We start from the raw sequence: 22,627 nt of genomic DNA, 5'->3' as shown, positions 1-22,627 counted from the left end.
CGAAGATAGCAGCGAAGTGTTTGGACTGACTCAGTTTTCACCTGCCGTGGTTCGTCCAAGGGGCGTCCCCTTGGAGATGGAGGACTGCCGCCGTTACCGCCTCTTCTTGAGACAATTTCGTGGGAGCAGTGGCGTGATGATTTCGCCAGTTTTTTTGCAAGCGACGGGGCTAGAGACGTAACCACCCCTGCGGAAAAAGGCCATTCTCCTCAAATGCCTTGGGGTTGAAGGACGCCGTCTTTTCCGCACTTCAGGTATGGAGCCAGTCACAGAAAAGGCCAAGGTAGAGGCAAGTGAAGGGGATTGTTAAATCAAGGCACTTGGCCTACTTGAGCCCATTTATCAAGCACCGTGAATGTATTAGACGAGCGATTCGATTCATGGTAAGGAGACAGTTACCAAATGAGTTAATACGTCACGCGCTCCGACAGAACTGGGACTGGGATTTCTTGGAGGCGGCTCTGCGGGACAAGGTTGTTGAAGGAGTATGAAGTAATGAGATGTGACACAAACTACTCATGAAGGGATCAAAACTTATGTTGAGTGAGGCAGTAGAAGTTCTGCAAACATACGAGCAGGCAGCGAAAGGTGCTAAGGTCTACGATCAAGGCCCACTAATGTTCAAGCGGTCTGCAGTAGGTCGCCGGAGCGAGATGTACGAGAAATTCAAAACGATGCCTCTTGCGAGCAGGATGGGCTGTACAGAACGGCTGTACAGAAGAAGGATGGCAGTGTTCGCTTAAGTGCTGATTTGCACGAGCTGAACAAAGTGGTGGTCGTTGATGGGTTTCCTTTACCACATAAAGAACTGTGTGGGTTTCTACGTGGACACAGGCCACCATGAACTGGTGGGCGAGTTGGTCTGACATATCTTAGTGAAGCAGCGCAACGGCACAAGGCCAAGGGAAGAAGAGGACAAACACAGCGCTGAACTGACAACAAATGTTTATTACGGATGCTAACAGCATATATATACTCTTTTGCACCTTAGAAAAAACAAAGAAACAGAGAGCTGCAGAAAGTATCAATCCCAGTCATTATGCGCATGCAGCTGTATCGCGTGTACTTCGATCATTTGAAATCAGGAAGTTGTGCTCTTTCACCGAGATGGCAACGGAAGGAGTGCTGATACAATTCGCACCCAGCTTCATGATCTCAGATGTCTCAATAATCTCTTGTGTAAGCTTATCCTTGTGTTTGGTAACAACTTGGCTGTTTTTGAATTCTGGGTAACATGAACAGTCACGACAGTGACTGTACATGTGGCGGGCCGTGTTCTTGACATTGTTTGCGTGCTCTTTAAGTCTTTCATTTAGACACCGGCCAGTTTGGCCGATGTATGACCCACCACACTTCAACGGGACTGAGTACACCACGTTGTCTTGGCATGGCACATACTTCATCCTGTGGTTTTTCTTGCAATTATGACCAGATTCCGATCTTTTATCCGGGCGATTAACTCTCGCACACAAGCCACTCAGTCTGTCAGGAGCCGAAAAACAACATCTACTCCAGCCTTTTTGCCTATTCTCTTCAAATTGTGGGACACAACATGAACATAAGGTATCACTGCCAGATTTTTTTGTTTGGAATGGGGGACAGCTTTGCCCTCCTTCAGCTTTTGCAATATCCCTTCTGCTACTGATGCCAGAATATGAAGGGGGTATTTTGCGTCTGTTAGCCTATCAACCTGATCAACCGCTTAACAGACATAGCAGGAACGGCAATAGCGGAAAATGTCACGCTTCATGCCGGGCCACGTCACCGATTGACTCAGTTTTGCAAAAACTTTGGAGCCACTCAGATGACCGGCCAGTGGTTCGTCATGAGAGAATCTCAACAGGGCGCCTCTCAGACTTTTGGGGATAACCACCTTGAACGGGTCGATGGACTCGTCATCGGTGGCTATGTATTTCAGCACGAGCCCGTCATGGTCCAGCAAAAATGAATCCCCGGGGTTCGCCGCGACACACGCTGGCTTCTGACCCCCTGCGCCCGCTACAATACCAGTAGCGTCACGGCGCTCCGTCTCCCTGAGACCGTCGCTCACCTCGCGACAAAAGGGGTCATTTTGCTGGGCTTTCAGTAGCTCTTTACAGCTGAAAACGATTCCAGTCATCCCAGAGGGGAGCCTGGTCTCGTCCCCACTCAGGTTTGCAGCCAAAATTTCCGTTCGCGTCGGCACTTCCGAAGCGCTCACAAAGAGCTTTGCCTCTCGTCCGCTTTGCGAAGCGCTGCTTGCCTGGTTAGCGGAATGGGTTAACCCGTTTGCGGGCTCCCCCTCCTTGCCGCCCGGCGGCTCGTCCGCTGTTTCGCCCCCTCCGCCTACAGGCGTCAAGGCGCCGCTGGCGAGTGGGGCACGGGATAGCGCGTCAGCTACCACGTTCGTGCTCCCCTTTCGATACTGCACCGAAAAGTCGTAATGCTGTATCAGGAGAGCCCAGCGCGCCAGCCGACCCGCAGGCTCGCGGAGCCGCATCAGCCAATTGAGCTCACAGTGGTCTGTCTGCACCACGAATTGCGTTCCATCAAGGTAGACGTCAAATTTGCGCAGTGCAAAACGATGGCGAGGCACTCCTTCTCGGTCACGGAATAATTCCTCTCCGAGGGCAGCAAGGAGCGGCTGGCAAAGGCCAGCGGTTGCAGCACGCCATCGAATTCCTGTAGGAGAACTGCTCCTAAACCCAGATCGCTCGCGTCAGTCTGGACTATGAACTGTCGGTCAGGTCGGGTAGCCTGAGCTGCGCTGTCTCGGCAATGGCACTAGACAGGAGGCGAAAGGATCGCTCTTGCTCGGGCTCCCATCGCCACGCTGCAGTCTTTCCCAAGAGCTTGGTCAAGGGTGCCTGCACGCGGGCACAGGACGGGATGAACGACCGATAAAAATTGGCCATTCCCAGAAAACGGCGGAGGCCGCGTACGTCCTTGGGCGCGGGAAATTCGAGTATGGCTCGAAGTTTCTCCGCATCAGGCTCAATGGAGCCCTCGCCCAGCGTGAACCCTAGTAGCTGAACCCGGGTCCGCGCTATTTGGGCTTTCGCAGGGTTCAAAGTCATCCCAGCAGCCCGTACCCTCTCGAGCACGTCGGCAATGTGGCCTGAGTGCTCATCGAAGGTTCGTGAATAAATCACGATATCGTCCAGGTAGCACATGGCCTGGAACCATTTCGCTTACCCCAGGACGCGGTCCATGAGCCTCTGAAAAGTCGCAGGACCATTGCAGAGACCAAAGGGCATACGAGTGAACTCAAACAGCCCTCTGTGGCACGTGAACGCGGTCTTAGACCGTTCAGTGTCAGCCATCTGGACCTGTAGGTAACCTTTGGAGGCATCTAGCGTGGAAAAGTACCGCGCGCTGCCCAGGTTTCCTACGATTGAGCTGATCGTCGGGAGCGGATAGGCATCCTTGCGAGTCAGCGCATTTAGACAGCGATAATCCACACACAAACGGTGGCTGCCATCTTTCTTAGGCACCAACACCACCGGAGACGCCCAGGCGCTGGACGAGCGGCGGATAATGTCCGCCGACAGCATCTCATCCAGCAACCCATCAATCACCTGCCTTTTCGCAAGCCTGACGGGTCTAGGGTTGCACTTCAAAGGAAGCGCGTCTCCAGTGTGGATCTTGTGGCTCACTAAAGTGGTACAGCCAGGTTGATCCGTGAAGAGCTCATCGTACTGACGCAATAGCGCTGTCAAACGAGCCTTCTGTGTGTCATCCAATGTTACCGCACAGGCGGCCAGCGGATGTGGTGCCTGGTCGTGCCGCGCCGCTCGGTCCCAAAGGGGAGGCTGAACGACGGAACGCTCGACACAAAGGCGTGGCCCTGTCCGCTGAGCATGGCACTCTCCGAACGCCTTCACTGCGCAGGCAGATACTGACGCCGGTGGGCTAATGAACGGCTTAAGCAGGGAAAATGGTCCGTCGCGATAGCCGCCATTCGCAATGTCCACCACAATCCCGGTTTTCAGGAGAAAGTCCCTTCCGAGAATCATGGGCACACTGAGCCCTGGGAGATGGATGAAACGCGTGCGTCTCGTCCGCTCTCCCCACCTGAGAGTCAGCCTCGCGGCGCCAGCCGAATGGGCTACGCCTTTCGCAAGGTTGAATGCTGTACGGCAGTCCCGCAAGCGCACAGAGTGCTTTTGCAAGTGGGACAACACCTCTTCACCGAACAAGGAAGCGCTGGCTCCCGTATCCAGTAACGCCGAAAATTCACGGCCAGCAATGGTGACCGGAATAAACGGCGCGTGCGCATTACCAAGGCAGCTTGCTCTGTACGCAGAGGGATTTAGCAGAGATCGGGCCAGTGGTCCCTTTACGACCGACCCCCGCCGCCGTTTTCCTGCCTCGCAGGAGGCCTGGCTACATTGCATTCTCTTGCTAAGTGGCCCCTCTCTTGGCAGCAGAAAGAGCGCACACCGACGCGAGCTTGGTCGCGGGACAATGGCGCCTCTCCCTGCCTGGGTCCGCCCGCTGCACAACCAAAGGGTCGGCCGAGTCGGGTTTCCCCCTCCGCTGCGCGTTGGAGCGCTTGGCGCCCCTCAGCACGCGCTTCAGAAAACGGTGCAGCGCAGGCTGCCCGTCTCCCGTACGAGTAGGGATCGAGAGCTCTGTCGCTCAACTCCCATGCCTCGTTTTGCCCGCTAACAGCTGCAAAGACAGGTTGTGCGGGTGGTCGCCGGTTGGGTAAGGGCAAGGCCCCTCTCCATGCACAACGTGGCTCAAGGGCCTCGCTTGCCGGTGGTGGCGGACGATAGGCGCGCGCGGCGAGAATGTCGCCTTGAATGTGCCTTGCCTCGGCGGCCAGCTCCTCCAAATCTCGGAATCGGCCGCCGCGCAGGTAAGCCGAAAAGGTCGGATGTGCCTGCCTGATCGTCCTTTCGACACGCTCCTCTTTCGAGGCTCTGGGCTCGGCGATTGAGAAAAGGTCTTCCATCGCACGAACATACTCTTGCAGCGACTCATCCGGAGCCTGAGTACGGAGCTCCAGCTCTCGCCGCATCCTACGCTCGTAGTCAGCGGGCAGGAATTCGCGCAGGAATGCTGCACGGAACTCCTCGAGAGTCGCTGCCCGGTGGCCGGAAAGCCGATGCCACCGAGCTGCCGTGTCAGTCAGCGCTGCGGGGATGATGTGTGCAAGCACCACCTGCTCAGTGAGACCCATAGTTCTCTGATAATGGGTGAGGGACTCAAGGAAATCCCGGGCACTGAGTAGGTCATCATACCCGCGGTATGTTGGCATGGGCAACTTGACCGCGGGGTGAGACAACTTCGGCGTGGCCAAAAGTGTCCCAACGGCCCCTGACAACGACTGGATCATCTGGGCAGCACTGGCTAGCAGCGCCTGCGCCCCGGCCTCGGTGGAGGTTTGGGCGGGCTGCACGAACGAGGGAGGCAAGGCTCCTAGTTCGATGAGCGGCGCGGTTTCCACAGGGAACCGGGCCAGCGCCTCGCCGTTCCCAGAGCAGAATTGACTGCTCGCGGGGCACGGCTGCTGCTGTTCGAAACTGCCGGTTGCGGCAGCGTGACACAAACTGCTTTCGCACTGGGCGGAAAGCGTGCACAGCTGAGGCATGTGACCAGCGGATGCACCGTAGGGTGCTCCCGATACAGCTCCAATGGGAGCCGCGTGGTCGACATTTTGGGTTGTGCCGCCGTAAACCCCAATGGGGGCCGCGGCCAACCACGGTGTCTGGCTATTCGAAGGAACAGCAGCCAGCGGATCAAACGACGCTACAACTCCGTAGGGAGCCGACATGTAGCTGCCGAGTGCCCCGCTGGGGGTGGTAGACATGGTGCGCAAGCGTGATCGGCAAGGCGACCTGCTCGGCTAATGTGTCATCAAAGGCGTAAGCGCCAATGACTTAGCACGTTGGGCGCCAGTTGTGGGTTTCTACGTGGACACAGGCCACCAACCACCGCGGGTTCGAGCTTCGTGCGAGCCAAGGGCCCCGATCAGCCGTCACCACACACACATTGGGACACCGATGCGGTGCACTCAACCTCCGCTGGGAGGAGAGCGATTCGGCTCAAAGAAATAGGCCTCCAAGTTCACAAAGGAGACGTTTATTCACGTCGTCCTTCAGCAGTACACACACACTCAATCGTCACCCCGTCCCGGGGGCACGCGAGGAGCAAGGCTCCGCTGCGCGCACGAAGCGACTCGAGTAATGCGCGCCGCTAGCACGCCGCTGCAGGAGAATGTCCCCGCGGCAGTGCTGTGATCTCCCTCTCGTGTCGACCGTTGGGCCGGTTGCGAGAGAGAGTGGGCAATAAACGCAAGGTACGCCTGTCGGAGGTCGCTGGACCCCGCTGGACAGGCTCGAGCCGCTGCAGGTCAGAGGACACGTGCGGGCGAGCTCGAGTATATGCACTGGTCCGAGCGGCAAAGGCCGGCAGGGACACACAGTAGCGTACGCACCTTACGCTGTCTCCGAGGGATCTCTCTCTCTGGGCCCCGCTCGGACGGTCGCGCGGTACGCGGCCGCCCAAACGGGCCCGAATTCCCGCCAAAAGGCACCAATGGCAAAGGCCGTTGGGGAGCCGGGGCGGAGCTGTGGCCCAATGACATTGATTAGTCACCTAGCCGCCTCTCCACCGCCTGAGGCGGGAGCAAGGGAAAGAGGAGAAACTACGCGGGAAGCCGGCACAGCCGCGCAAAGGCAACGGCGGAAAGCCAGGATTCCCACAACCGTTACATGCGTTGAGTGGAGCAACATGGTTTTCGAAATCAGAACTTGCCTCAGCCTATCACCAAGTGGAATTAGCAGAAGAGAGTCGTGAAATACGACGTTTATCACGCAGGAAAGATCATTTTGATTTCGCAGAGTGTGTTTCAGTCTCGCATCAGCACCAGCCTAAGCGAATGATGCAAGAAATTTTGAATGGCTGCAAGGGTGTATTGTTCTATATTGCATAGTCTTCGGAAAGACTAGGAATGAACACAACCGTAACCTCCTAGAGGTGGATGCCATACTTAAGGCACCAGTGCTGACTGGTTTAGTGGCGTTGCAATCATTCCTTGGGCTCAAAGGTTATTACTCCCATTTTCTTCCACATTATGCAGAAGTGATGGAACCGCTGTGATGGCTTCTCCGAAAGGGCCAGGAGTTCTTATGGGACCAGGACGTAGAGATAAGTTTTAAAGTCAAGGAGATGCTGTCAGCGTGCGGAGTGGTGGCTCTGTTTGACGTGTCTGCCTGTACAGGTGATGGCTGATGCATATGGGTTTGGAGCTGTGCTGCAGCACGTAGTTGACGATGAAGTGCGCACAGTGGCATTCGCTTCCAAGACACTAACTCCAAAAGAAAGCAAGTACTCGACCAGCGAATGAGAGGCGCATGCATGTTTATGGGCATGCGAACATTGACATATATATATCCGTGGTGCCGCAGGTTCGTGCTACGAACTGACAATCATCAGGCATTGGTAACACTGCTATCATCAAACAGGGTTGTAAGACGCCCATTGCGTATTGAACGCTGGTGTGCTAGGTTGTCGCGATACAATTTTACAGCGCAATATACAAAAGGAAAAACTTTCTCGGTTACCTCTGAGGTTGACAGAGGACGAACCTGTGGTAGAGGTGGTCGCTGCAGTTTCCAGCCTGATAACTAAGAGAACTACAAGCAGACCCAGCTGATGATCCACTGCTAAACGAGGTAGCACGGTACGTTATGTCTAGAAGGCCGGAAAAGAACTGTTTAGCCGGAAAACTGTCGATGCGCCTGTACGGGCAGTGGCGAAGTATCTGCATATAAGCGACAGTCATCGAATTAAAGGTGTTCCCAATACCCCGTCAATGTAGCCTCGGCTGCTCCCTCGGCTTGGTTGCCACCGTTTATTTCTTTGCAGGCTTGCTTTCGAGGTTCTCACGAAGGATATAGAAGATAAACAAGTGTGCATCTGTAAGCAAGGCTACGCAAAAGAATCCTTCAATATTTTTCTAATTAAGGATTTAATCTGTTCGCAACTGAGTAAGTTCAAATTCCTTACCAATGTTGCCGTGTATTTTTATGCAGGCTTGCTTTCGAGCTTCCCACGACGGATATGGACGAACAAGGAACAAGTGTGCACCTGTCAGCAGTGCTGCGCAGAAGAATCCTTCGTTATCAATTCTGTTTCAGGATTTAACCTGTTCAGAAATGAGTAAGTTGCTTTTATTAGGCGGTGCATGTTTGCATAAACACATTTTTTGCTGTTCACAGCGCTCACTTTTGCTGATCAGTCAGTTGGAGATTGACTAATACCCCTTTCAAGCAGGCAAGTGCAGATACGGAGAGTGTCACTCGCAGTAAGTACACTTTGCCACATCTAAATGATGTAAGTGGAGTGTCACTCGCAGAAGAGTGCACTCTGCTAGGAGTGCAATCATGGACCACATTTTGAGGGCTGAGTGCGTGTCCTCACCAGCAGCGACTACAAAGGAAAAATATGTATAGTGCATAAAAAGTACTTACAACTCTATTTTACATGCTATAACACTGTTTTCAGAAAAAAATTGTTCGTTATAGGTACAAGCAAAGCAACAAAAGAAGGAAACGTCACCAGATGCAACATCGCTACCCGTCGCCATCTTGTTTGTTGCCGCAATTCTGGATAGTCTTGGCTTTCCTTCTATTTCTATTTTTGTGCATCGTTAAAAACTATTGAACCTCGTTTTATTTGTGCTATCACGTTAAGCAATCAAATATGAGTCCTTTTTCTTTTCCATCGTGCTGTTAAGAAATTCCACTCATTTTCTGTCGCTATTTTTTCTTTACTACAAGTGCACTTTGCTTTCCCGTTTTAGCAAAGTGTAGCCCAAAGAGAAATTCAGGAGCTTGTGAGTGCCTTATTCACGCCCTTAAAAGCGCAATGCATGTCTCGGTGCCTACGTCAATGAAAGGTGCAATCGATTTGGCTTGGTTTGGTTTAACGTACCAAAGCGACTCAGGCTATGAGGGACACCGTAGTGAAGGGCTCCAGAAATTTTGACCACCAGGGGTTCTTCAAAGGGCCCATGACCACCCTGTGGTCGAAAGCACTCTCTACCCCTCTCGGAGCGATCCTGCTCTCCTTCCGTTCCCTCCTCGAGATTTTTCTCTACCGATCCTCGTCGAGTAGGCTCGGCAAGGCAAAATCACCCCTTCCTTCTCCGATGTTAGCTGGAGGCGTGGTGTCTGTGGAGTGCGTCACATGCCTACGTCATGGCCCCGCCTTCAATAGAATTCTTTTCTTGGTTTTTGCTACTGGGTCTATTAGAGCGGAGGGGGGGGGGGGGCGCCGCGGGTTTCCTAACACCCTCTCTGTTTTGCTCTTTGGGTCTCCTCGCGGTGTTTCGCCGCTAGACTTGTTAGCGAGCGCATCCTTTCATACACCTGTTTGTCATTCTCAGTTAGCGAGCCACCGTTTCATTTTTTTAGGCCTCCCCACTGTTTCATGAGCAGAGGGGCGGAAGTCACAGCGCACACATCGCCACAGCGCAGTACCTCGGATTATATTTGACCACCTGCACTTCTTCCCCCGGTGATGACTTCACAGACCGCACAGCCATTTTTCACACGTCGCTTCCATCGAAATACAGCTGTCTTATTCACAACTGACCTGCGGTTTTGTGTCAGCAATCGAAAGCCAAATCGACTGAGTTCCCAGGATGAACCGCAGGGATACACGTCCGGAGAATTTTTGAGACGCTTTTTATTGCTAAAGCATTACTAGTCGCACTTTCAAGCCTTGGCGTGACCCGGCCACAGTTACCTTTGACCTTTAGTGGAGTGAATATGGGCGACCACCTCGCTCCTTCAGATAGCCCAGCTGCAGTTACGCCGTGCCGCACAGCTGTGGCGCTACTGCGCACCTGTGGTGCTACTGCCGCTGTGACGTCATACCAGCTGTAGATTGTTTTCTTTCTCTCAGTCGCAACATCATCAAAAACAAAATATAAAACAAATTACCGAAGACGCTTTGAGTCGTCGCGCAGCGGCGGCCAGTAGCCAGGCGTGACCTGTAGACGCGGCGCACGGCGTTCCAAGACACTTTTAGTGCGCGGCGGCCGGTAGCCATGTGTGACCTGTAGACGCGGCACACTGCGTTCCTTCAGGGAGGCGCTGCGCTTTTGCTTTTGCAACATACAGGCTTAACCAAAGCTAAGCCCCCGCCAATTTTTATTTCCCTACCTTTGCAAATTATTCTGCAAACGTACGAGCAGGTAGCGGAAGGTGTGAGGTCTATGATCAAGGGCCACTACAACCGGACATAGTGCGTCATATTTTGAAAAGGAGGGGGCAATAAAACGACTTGATAACGACGCAGGTGCAAGAATGTTACTGGTGTGGCTCTACAAGGCACATGGCCAATTCAAAAGAATGCAGAGCGCGAGAGAAACGCTGTTCCAGATGCCACAAAATTGGACATTTTTTTTCGCGCCGTGTGGAGTCTGTCGCTGTTGTTGCCCCAGCTTGCCTGGCCTTCCCTTTCGTGCCTACTAATAAACCCCCCTTCGTCAGCAAGTACGTTACAGTCTGGTGGAGGTATACAAGTCGTGCTTCGCTTCCTCCTCGAAGGTTCGTCAAACACCCATCACGCAGCACCGCATCATCACTTATGACGACGCTCGCCCTATACGACAGCAGCCTTATCGTGTTTCTGCTAAAGAACGGGCGGTTATCCAAACTCAGGTTCAGGAAATGCTTGACGATGGTGTTGTTCAACCTTCCCAAAGCCCGTGGTCTTCACCTGTAGTCCTTGTTAAGAAGAAGGACGGCACTCTCCGGTTTTGTGTCGACTATCGCAAACTGAACAGTGTGACCAAAAAGGACGTCTACCCGTTGCCGCGCATTGACGACTCGCTGGATAGATTACGGCGCGCTAAGTACTTCTCATCCATTGACTTAAAGAGCGGCTATTGGCAAATTGAAGTAGACGAACGGGACCGCGAAAAAACCGCCTTTGTGACTCCAGATGGCCTCTATGAATTTAAAGTGCTTCCTTTCGGTTTGTGCTCCGCCCCGGCTACGTTCCAACGGATGGTGGACACCGTCCTCACAGGCCTCAAGTGGCAAAGCTGTCTTGTTTACTTGGACGACGTCGTAGTTTTTTCGGAAACGTTTGACCAACATCTTCAGCGCCTGCGGGCTGTCCTCGAAGCCCTCCGCTCGGCAGACCTTACCCTGAAGCCCCAGAAGTGTCATTTCGGTTACGAAGAGCTGAAATTTCTGGGTCACGTTGTGAGCGCTGAGGGAGTGCGGCCGGACCCCGAAAAGACTGCCGCCGTCGCACGTTTTCCCGTTCCGACCGACAAGAAAGCTGTCCAGCGCTTCCTGGGTCTCTGTGCGTATTATCGGCGCTTTATTGCGGACTTTTCCACGATTGCTGAGCCGTTGACGCGCCTCACCAGGAATACCACCTCCTTTGTCTGGACCACTGAGCAACAGACCGCTTTCTCTACGCTCCGCCAGCGCCTTCAAACACCTCCCGTTCTTGCGCACTTCGACGAAGATGCCGATACCGAGGTCCACACCGACGCCAGTAACATCGGTCTTGGCGCGGCCCTTGTTCAATACCAAGACGGCCTTGAGAGGGTTATCGCCTATGCTAGCCTTACTCTCTCCCGCGCCGAGAGCAATTACTCCACGTCTGAAAAAGAATGTCTTGCGGTCGTGTGGGCCACCATGAAGTTTCGCCCTTATCTTTACGGCCGCCCATTCAAAGTGGTCACCGATCACCACTGCCTATGCTGGCTGGCAAATTTGCGAGACCCATCTGGACGCCTGGCACGCTGGAGCTTACGGCTCCAGGAATTTGACATTACTATTGTTTACAAGTCCGGCCGCAGACACGAAGACGCCGACACACTGTCGCGTGCACCAGTTGATCCTGCCGACGCAGCTCCCGATGACGACAGCGGCTTCCTTGGTACTCTCACCGCCTCCGACCTACTGACTCGGCAGAGGGCGGACTCGGACCTTCGCCCTCTCATTGACACCCTTGAAGGTAGTGATACGGTTATACCTCGCCACTTCTCTCGACGTCTTGGCTCCTTCTGTTTGCGGCAAGGTCTCTTGTACAAGAAGAACTCGAGAGGCAACGATAGACCTTACCTTCTCGTCATTCCAGCCGACCTCCGATCTGACGTTCTTTTCGCCTGCCACGATGAGCCCACGTCTGGCCACTTGGGCTTTTCACGTACGCTCGCCAGAGTGCGGAACATGTATTACTGGCCTGGACTTTCTGCTGATGTCAAACGATACGTTAAAAGCTGCCGAGAATGCCAGCGCCGGAAAACGCCACCACTTAAGCCGGCGGGTTTTCTCAAGCCCGTTACTGCCCCTCGCGCTCCGTTCGACCAGATCGGCATGGACCTCCTCGGCCCTTTCCCCTTGTCGCAGGGCGGCAATAAGTGGATCATAGTTGCTACCGACTATTTGACTCGCTACGCCGAGACCAAGGCGATCCCTCGTGGCACAGCTTCAGAAGTCGCAGAGTTTTTCATGCACAACATCGTCCTGCGACATGGCGCTCCTTCGCACGTGATTACAGACAGAGGAACGGCGTTTACAGCGCAACTAATCGACCACATCTTTCGGCTGAGCTGCACAACACACCGCAAGACCACGGCCTACCATCCGCAGAGCAATGGCTTGACCGAACGATTAAACAGGACCCTTGCGGACATGTTGTCCATGTACGTAGATGTTCAACACAAAACTTGGGATGAGGTCCTGCCGTATGTCACCTTTGCCTACAACACCGCCCTGCAGGAAACTACGCGCTTCTCCCCGTTTCGCCTTGTGTACGGACGCGAAGTCCAGAGCATGCTTGATGCCATGCTCCCGTGCCCAGAGGATGACCAACTCGCCCCAGACGCCCAACAGTTTGCCCAATGTGCTGAAGAAGCCCGTCAGCTGGCCCGCGTGCACATCGGGCAACAGCAGAGCTCGGATGCGCGCCGTTACAACCTTCGCCACCGACAGGTTGACTACAAACCCGGTGACCAAGTCTGGGTGTGGACTCCTGTTCGTCGCCAAGGCTTGTGTGAGAAACTGCTCTCCCGCTATTTTGGCCCTTACAGAGTGGTACGGCGTGTGAGTGAGGTTAACTATGAAGTGGTTCCGGACGGTGCTGCGCAACCGCGACGCCGACAGCCCGACTCTGACATTGTGCACGTTGTGCGGCTTAAGCCGTACTATACACGGTGACGCAACCGTGCTGATGTTTTCGCGCGCTTCAGTTGCGGCAGTTTGCTTGTTTTTTTTTTGTTTCACCCTTAGGTCGACAGCGACAGCGCTCTTTTTTTTTTTCTTCATAAGGGGGGAATAGTGCCACCTAGTATTGCCAGGTGGCGCATACGAAGTAGGGCGACGACGACGAAGTAGGGCTCGCGCCGTGTGGAGTCTGTCGCTGTTGTTGCCCCAGCTTGCCTGGCCTTCCCTTTCGTGCCTACTAATAAACCCCCCTTCGTCAGCAAGTACGTTACAATATTTTGAAAAGGAGGGGGCAATAAAACGACTTGATAACGACGCAGGTGCAAGAATGTTACTGGTGTGGCTCTACAAGGCACATGGCCAATTCAGAAGAATGCAGAGCGCGAGTGAAACGCTGTTCCAGATGCCACAAAATTGGACATTTTAAAGCGGTCTGCGGTCGGTCGGTGGAGCGGGATGTACGAGTAATCCAAAACGACGGCTCTTGTGAAGAGGATGGGATCCCCGTGCCGACTCTCAAAAAAGTGGAACGAAGGTCCCTGGTAGTTGGTGTCGTCATTGAGTGTTGTGTTGTGTTGGGTTTATTGGCGCATAAGCAGCTAAGGCTATCATGCGCCAAGAACATGGTATGGAAAAAATATGTTTGAGCAGAGTTTGAAAACAAAGTGGTAAAAACGGTGGTGTAAAGGGCCTAAAAGTTATTTTTACTAACTAGCTGAAGAAAGAGAAGAATTTTAAAAAATGTCTGATAGCAGAAACTTTTGAAGGTTGGGTTACCTCCGCAGACATCCTTGGCTCGGCAAGGGTTTCGAGGCTCCCAACAACTCAGATAAAGACCTCAGCCTCCTTCTCGTGATTGAGAAAGTGGCTGAGGTGTATAATTGTATGTAGCGAAGCACAGGGTGAGTAGATTAGAGTTGATGAAGAATACTGGCTTCCCTTAAAAAGCTAAAAACACAGGGTATACTGACAAGTGCATCTTTGCCTAATATCAATGCTGGATGAAAAGGAATGTGTTCTTTGTAAAAGGTAGTAAAATGTTTTTTTCTTAGTGATTCGAGTTCTGTACATGAGAATAATATGTGGTTTACTGTTAGTTCATCTCCGCACTTTTCACAAACAGGTTTGTCTTCTTTTGTAAGTAGGAAGTTGTGTGTGAGATGTGTGTGTCCAATACGGAGACGGCATAAAATAACTTCGATGAAACGTTTTTGGTGGGAGCATGACTTCCATTCTTCTATAAATGGTTTTACTAAGTGGAGCTTATTATTTCGTTCAATATTCCATTGCGACTGCCATTTATTTCTTAGCTTGCACTGTACCAACTTCATACAGTCATTGTAGGGGATGTTCACTTTCTTTATTTCTTTGTTGCGAGCTTTCGCAGCACATTCATCCGCCTTCTCATTGCCAGTGATTCCAACGTGGCTGGGAACCCAGCAAAATTTTATGTCTTGTCCCTGTATTGTGCCGCTCGTTATGTTGTGTATGATATTACCAATTAGTGGTGTCACTGCATTTCTATGGTGAAGTGAGGTTAGTATGCTCAGAGAATCAGTGTAAATGATACTGTTCTGATTGTTCTCATTCATTATTTTTTCTACAGCCACCAAGACTGCGTAACCCTCAGCGGTGAAAATGGATGTACACTCAGGTAGCCGTACTATTTTTTCCCAATTATTCTGAACTACAGCACTTCCCACGTAGTGCGCCGATTTTGATCCATCGGTATAAAATGCTTCGTATTCTCTGTATTTTTCCTTGAGTGCTAAATATTCTTGTAATATCTGTTCATGTGGTGTATGTTTTTTCCGAAATTGTGTTAATGTGAAGTCGCACACAGATGGTAGGCAGTACCAAGGCGGGAGTGGATCAGGTTTGCGGGCAATATTAGGTAATATGTTCATTATGTCTAGTTCTTGGCATTTCTCTTCAAAGCGGAGAAGAAGTGGTCTGATTGCTAGAGGTTTGTTGGTAAATATTGTTCGAGATGGACACTTTGTAATGAGTGGGTAACAGATGTGTTTAGGCTGGGAACGGATCTTTAAGATGTATGAGCATGTGAGCATTGTTCGTCTGTCTGCAAGTGGTGGTTCATTGGTTTCTACGTAAAGGCTTTTTATGGGTGATGTCCTGTAAGCACCAGTTGAAAGACGCAAACCCAAATTGTGCAGAGGGTCCAGTCGCTTCAAGTACGACGGCCTTGCTGATCCATACACTATGCAGCCATAATCTAAAACGGAACGTACTACAGAGCGATAAATCTGTAGAAGGCATACCCGATCAGAACCCCAGTGTTTGCGTGAAAGGACTTTCAGTATGTTCAGTGATAGCGACGCTTTCTTCTTTAGTGCGTTTATGTGAGGCAGGAAAGTAAGAAATTTGTGTTCTTTTTTTAAAGGCAGTTTGGTTTGGTTTAGGTGTAATGTGGGATCTGTGTGCAAGCCTCGTTTGAGTGAAAAAAGTAAGGCTACTGTTTTCTGTGGTGAGAACTGGAAACCATTCTTGTCAGCCCATGTTGCCATTTTGTTGATTGTAAGCTGTACTTGTCGTTCGCATGTGGATATATTGGAAGATGTACATGCTATCTGAAGATCATCAACATACATTGAATACATAATGGACCTTGGGATTATTTTTCTGATAGAATTCATTTTTACAACGAAGAGAGTTGTGCTTAAAATGCACCCTTGAGGAACTCCATTTTCCTGAATAAAATCCCTTGAAAGGGTTGAGCCTAGACGAACATTAAATGAACGGTTAGTCAAAAAGTCTTTAATTGAGTTCAGTATTCTGCCACGGATGCCAAGCTCAGCTAAGTCCTGGAGGATCCCGAACCTCCAGGTAGTATCATATGCTTTTTCTAAATCAAAAAAGACGCTAAGACAGTGTTGCTTGTGTATAAAAGCTTCTCTGACAGTATTTTCAAGGCGGACTAGGTGGTCTGTAGTGCAGCATCCCTTTTTAAATCCACACTGATGGATATCAAGAAGTTCACGAGATTGAAGAACAAAGGTTAGTCTTATATTTAGGACACTTTCGAAGGATTTGGCAAGGCAACTAGTCAGGGCTATGGGTCTATAACTGCTAGGAGAAGTTGGGGGTTTACTAGGCTTAAGAAACGGGACAATAATAGCTTTCTTCCAGGCTTCCGGTATTTTCCCAGACATGAATATTGTGTTAAAGAATCTTAAAAGTGCGTCTAGGGCTGGCTCGGAAAGATGCGCAAGCATTTCATAGTGTATTTCGTCGGGTCCTGGAGCAGTTTTTTTGCCGGCAGATAGTACTTTATTGATTTCTTGGAGGGTAATTAGACAATTGTATTTTTCATTTGTGCCTCCACTTGTTGGGAGCCTCTGTTTTTCAGCTGTGTTTTTGTATTTTAAAAAAGACTGTGTATAGTGAGATGAACTTGAAACTGCAGCGAAATGTTCCCCTAGTATGTCTGCCTGTTCCTATATGCTTGTTTGTGTGCCGGGTGTTGTTAAAAAAGGAATTGTGAAGGGTGAAAAGTTTCCATTTAATTTGCGAACCTGCTCCCACATTTTTTTAGATGTCATCTGACTGTTAATGGATGAAACATAACTCTGCCATGATGCTTTCTCGGCACCCCGACGGACGTACCGAGCTTTGGCTCTTGCCTTCTTAAAATTAACGAGATTTTCATGTGTCGGATACCGGCGAAATTTACCCCAAGCTCTGTTTTGTAGTTTTTTTGCTTCCTTGCACTCTTTTGTCCACCATATTTTATGATTTTGTTGCACCACTCCTGACGACTGTGGAATAGCTGTGAGTGCAGCAGTTATGATACAATTAGTGAACTTTTCATTTATCTGGTCGATGGAGAGATTATCTAAAAGTATATTTTCTAAATTTGCCTTTGCTCTAAAAAGTGACCAGTCGGCGAGGTGAAGCTTCCAGCGCCGTGGCCTTGTGGGGATTATTTCCGGTGGGGATGTTAAAGTGATTAGTACAGGGAGGTGATCGCTGCCATATGGGTTGTCAATGACATCCCATTTAAAATCATTAAAAACAGAAGGTGAGCTAAAAGACAGATCTAAAAAGGTCATTTTCCCCGAGGCAGGGGAGCAGTAGGTGGCTTTTCCTGTATTTAAAAGACATACATTGTTTGTGAGGATAAAATCTTCGATTATTTGACCCCTAGAGTCACAGCGCTCACTTCCCCAAAAAGGGGAGTGAGCGTTAAAATCCCCGACTACTAGATATGGTTCTGGAAGTTCATCAATGAGGCCTTGTAGATCGTGGACTGTTACTGTGAGATGTGGAGGAATATATACAGAGCAGATTGTAATTGTTTTGTAGCTGACAATGCTGACTGCAACTGCCTCAAGTTTTGTTTTCAGTCTGATCTCTTGAGCAGGGACGCCGCTTTGTATGACAATCGCGACGCCTCCCGAGAGTCTATTTGCCTGCTCACGATCGCGTCTAAAAGTTTTATACTGCTTCAGGATGTTCATATGTTGTGGACCTAGATTGGTTTCCTGGAGACATAAGGCTACGGGTGACATTGACCCTAAAATATTTTTTATGTCATCGTAATTTCTCAATATTCCTCGGCAGTTCCACTGAACTATAAAAGCCATGTTTATGTTTGGGGTATGAACGATTGGGGGTTTACTTATGTTCTGGGGCCGTTATGGTGGCCCTGCCTTTTTTCCGCTCAAGAGAGCTGTTCCACCGGTGCAAAGCAGGCGGATCGGGAGTTACCTCCATCACCTCACTGGAGGTGCTGGAAGACCGCGGGGAAGCCACGGATGTGTTTGTGTCAGGCCTCCCCCGACGGGGGGAAGTCCTGCGGGAAGTCGACCCATGGGCCGGCACTCCCTGGCTTGGAGTTGGCAGAGCAGCCTTCGCTGTCCCTGCCTGGGGCGTGGATGGCACTGCCACAGGCGCGGTGGAAGTGGCCGCGGCAGGTGCCGGAGTGCTGTGTGGTGCTACGCCCCCGCGCACCACATCAGCGAAGTTTGGTTTCGCTGTGAAGGAGAATGTGTTGTTAAGTGCAAAACGCCTTCTGGCTTCTTTGAATGAAATGTTTTCTTTGGTCTTAATGGTGATGATTTCTTTCTCCTTTTTCCAGGACGGACACGCCCTGGAGTACGCAGCATGGTCTCCTTCACAATTAGCGCAGCGTAGAGCTGCGTCGCATTCCTCAGAATGGTGGCCCTTGACGCGCATTTCGCGCAAGTTTTGCGGCCGCGGCAACTCTGTGATCCGTGGCCAAACCGTTGACAATTAAAGCACCTTCGGGGGTTAGGGATGTAGTGTCTTACATTTACTTTGAGGTATCCAACGTCGATGGTTTCGGGCAATGTGCATGTGTTAAAAGTCAGGACTAGGTGTTTGGTATCTATTTCTTTATTGTCCTTGCGGATTTTGATGCGGTATACATCTATGACATTTTGATCTGAGAGTCCTTCCAGCATTTCTTTCTCTGTGAGATGTAGAAAATCATTTTCTGAGATGACGCCACGGACAGTGTTGAGTGATCAGTGTGCAGTGATGGAGACAGGTGTGTCCCCAATAGACACTATGTTACAGAGTTTGGTGGTTTGGACATTGTCTCGGAGTTCCAGTAATAAATCGCCACTGGTCATTTTTGATACTTTGTAGCCGGGGCCCAAAGCTTCTGTTAAGCATTTCGATACCATGAATGGAGAAAGAATTCTGGCCTGTTTATCTTGAACTTCACTGTGGATGACATGGAGTTTGGCAAATGTTGCTTTCTTTTTCGAAAAAAAGTTCTCTGCTTCGTTCCGCACTCTTTTTAGAGAGCGATCAAGTTTGGAAAGGGGGGGAGCCATAAAAAATTGATGTTTTTCGGTCATGGTGCCAGCCACCCACCATGGAGTCCAACAAGGGGACGCGACAGGAACTTGAAAGAAAGTCCTGCCCACGCCAGCTGTACACCTTAACTATAACCTAATATGACTCAACACAGGGTATTTGGTCACACACGGTTAACCCTCGCCGCCAGGAAAAAGAGGAAAAAACAAAGAAAAGAGGAGGATACAGGAGAGTTGTAAGAAAGGAGATAGGAAAGTGAAAGATGGAGAGGAGAACAGGAAAAGGCGACTGCCGATTTCCCCCGGTCGGGTCAGGCCGGAGGTGCCGTCTACAGGAAGCTGGGGCCAAAGTGGTGTGTTGCCTCCGCCGAGGGGCCTTAAGGGTCGAAACGCTCGGCATCGGCTCAACCACCAGGATCCCCTTTTCCCCGGACACGGCGATGCCACGCACGGCTAAGTGCGGATGCTCGGGTCCGTGGTGACGCATTGTTCAACATCATCCCCCTGTGGGGATGTCCCTGCGGATGCTCGGGTTAACCCCGTGGTGTCGCCACTCACCAACGTCTGCATGCTGCAGACGCCTCCCTGCGGGGAGGAGTCGTCATTGAAAACGAGCAGTTGCAACTGGTGGTGGATACTGGGTCGTGTGTGTCTATTTTGTCATAACACCTTTATCGAGCCATGTTTGCCTACAGGTTTCCTTTGGTTTCAACTACTGGAACAGTGTAGCCAGAGTTGTGCGTGGGAACAACTCGACTTACTTGCACTTTTATGTTGTTCCTCAAGGCATGGCAATGCTGGGACTGGATGCTGTGCAACAGCTACAGTTACATATCGAACATCCCTCGCATACCTTAACATGCCAGGCTACATTGCTTCCAGTGCCTGAATTGACAGACGTGCATTGATGCACCCTCTGGTTTGCCTGATGTAGGTTTTCCCACAGGACAATGGGATGGAGTACACCACCCCTACTTCACACAAAGTGAACCTCGTCTGGTGCTAGGTCTTACACGTCCCCTTTGGGTGTTCTCCTCTGCTTCACCGCACAAGCATTATCGGTCGGGGGAGAACAAGACGTGAGCGTGAAATTCTGGAAGCGTTTTTAATCGGGAAAAACAAGCAGATGTGTGTCAGCGATCCCTCGGTTTTTATCACGGATAAAGAATATAGCTTTCTTTTATCTTAACACAGTCGATCCCATCGTCCAGAGTGTGCGCAGGGAAACCTTTAAATGTGCTGGTTTTCTAGGAAATAAATCAGTTGCAAGTTCAGCGGTGTGGTGTGTGTGCCTCCTTTTTCTTGTCCTGCGTCTGTGCTCCCCTGGTTCCACCCTGACAACATTATGAACCAACTGGCCCCACAATTTACGCTCCTGAACTATTTCCGTCTGCCTCTGTCGCCTCATTACAAGCGCCGGCATTTCGCCTCTGGTGGCCCTGGTAGTCAAGGCGGTTGTTGCACACCGAAATGTTGCTTTGTGGTTTTGCCTCAACACATACTCTGTTCTTGAGACGTGCACCGCCATAACCGAGAGCCAATGTCCGGCTCATGGTGTCTTCGTAACACCTTTCAAGCTGTCGTCCACCATGGTGAACGCGTTCTTGAGCCTAACTCTGTGCACTCTCCGTGCGCAGGAAGGTCCAGGCTCAGACACTGCTCGCTCTTCCGTGACAGACAGGGGGACAAAGTGAAGGACGCTCTTTCACTGCGCCTGGCGTTTACCACATGGCTACCTGTCTCCAGGGAGCCTCAGTCGGTGAGAAATAAGAGCGGCAGAAGTGCGCTGGGAGGGAGAGAGGGCAACATTGGCCACCCCAGCACTCAAAAGTGCAGCTCAAAAAACAACACAAAACTACCCTTGGCGAGACAGAGCTGCCCAGATATATTGCCGAAGGGAAAGAACGTGCTAACGTGATTGCATTTGACCCGAGTTTTCACTTTCTAAGTGTCTGCAGTGGGCCATGATAGTATCCTCACAAGCAACACCATCACATGTTTTGGCTATTCTCAGGACAAACAGGTGAATATTCCGCGTGTCTGAACCAAGAAGGTGCCGTTAGCGCACTTAGTACAAAATATAAGGAGGCCACAATTTACGGCAATATTATCACAGGATACCTTTTGGTGAGATAAAAGGTATTAATGAAAGCGGACGTTTCTGAGGAACCAAGCACGCATTGTGATCGGATATTTCACTGTCGAAGAGCTTCTTTCGAGAGGCAGAAACAGAAATGATAATTCACGAACCACGGTTAGGGACCAATTCAATTGGGTTATCCGGACAAGTTTTGTTGAATTATAATAACCTCATAGATGGACAAAGACTTTAATCTAAAGTATGCAGCAAAACATCGTTGACAAAGGAGTTGTTTTTCCTTTTTTGTAACAAACAATTTCTAGTTGTTCTAAACTCAAATCAAAAATGGACAGCTTGCAAGTTCCCAGACAGTACCATCAATATACTGAAAGTGCCTCTGACAGGGGCTTTCAGTAAAGTTGCAGTACGCCTCGGATATTAAAGTAGGCAGCTTCACGAATGCCTTTGTGGAAGCTGAGTTATCTCTTGTAAAGTTTGAATTTCCTCGTCTTTGAGTCTTATCCTCTTCCTTTTTTGCACTCCGAAATGTCGGCGCTCCTCCACCGGCCTCACTAACTCGTCCACGCTGTCCGCTATTGATGAGCGCAGGTAAAACCCGGGGGCGGGGGGGGGGACCTTTCTAACCCGCCGTAGTGCCCGCGCTTTGCTACAAGTGCACGTCTGAAGCTGTTGGCATGGCGAAACAATGACACCCCTTTGCTACTGGCGTAACGAGCGCTATGTGAAGCGTTGCACGCTGATTTGGGCGAAGGACCGACACCGCTGGTCGCCACGAAGCGTTGAAGCGGGAATTTTTAAAAATGTATTGCAAACAATCAGGTCGCTTATGGGATCTTGTACGTGGCATGAACGCTTGCTGGCCTGCACTCTACATAATGCAAGCATTTTATAGCCAATCAGAAATGCCCTTCTCAGGGGACCTGTGAGCTCAGGGATTGCTGCGACGGTGCGCTGACCTAGTTTAAAGACTGACAGTTTGAAGAGAAACATATATTAGCTTTTATTTAGCCATTTAGAGTAGCATTGCGCTTTTGAAGCCTTTGTGTCTTTGATTCATCTATTTATTAATATTATTAAATAATATGTTATTTATTAAGTATTAGAAATTTATTAGTATGTCAAAAAATTATGAATATATTATTAATTTAAGATTTCCTATTACTATTCTTGTTAGTATCTATCTATTTAGAGTAGCACTGCGTGATTAAATCTACCGTCAAACAGGTCGTGCTGACAACTTACAGCGAAGATCTACCACTCACTGGAGGAAGGAAATCCACAGCAACTGTGTCGTTCACGATGGGCGAGACTACTGCTCCTCGTGACTGAAGGAATGAAAGGGAAAATGAAAGAAAAACTGAAAGAGGTGCCGCAATGTAAGACTACAAGTTTATATCCCTCACCTGGAATACTTTTAACCTGCACTGGCAGCTTAAGCAGAACAAATGGGCGCTACCTTCCCTTTCCAGGAACAAAAACCTTGTAAGCAAATCACGGGGCCGACTAAAAGCAATACACGTTACAATATAGTAATT

The 22,627-nt window shown here is 50.4% G+C and overlaps 1 protein-coding gene across 12 annotated transcripts in view; it reads right to left on the bottom strand.

Annotated features, from left to right (window-relative positions):
- LOC149338157 (uncharacterized) overlaps positions 1-22,627 on the bottom strand; it is a 164,353-nt gene that overhangs the window by 99,500 nt on the left and 42,226 nt on the right. For 5 of the 12 annotated variants that reach the window (XR_016283391.1, XM_089547515.1, XM_089547519.1 and 2 more), the window contains one exon: positions 7,999-8,091. The exons of 2 other annotated variants lie outside the window; for them this stretch is intronic. Coding sequence is in view for 8 of the 10 variants with exons in the window: in XM_089547515.1 (XP_089403641.1) it covers positions 7,999-8,091 (93 nt within the window). In the remaining 2 variants the exon portion in view is untranslated. 5 more of the 12 variants (XR_016283392.1, XM_089547527.1, XM_089547523.1 and 2 more) reach the window with 5 other exon arrangements.

The sequence above is a fragment of the Amblyomma mixtum genome, chromosome 6, assembly GCF_055824585.1.
Source record: "Amblyomma mixtum isolate Tamu chromosome 6, ASM5582458v1, whole genome shotgun sequence".
NCBI lineage: Eukaryota > Metazoa > Arthropoda > Arachnida > Ixodida > Ixodidae > Amblyomma > Amblyomma mixtum.
Note: the sequence above shows the minus strand (reverse complement) of the source record. Positions and strands in the feature narration are given on the sequence as shown.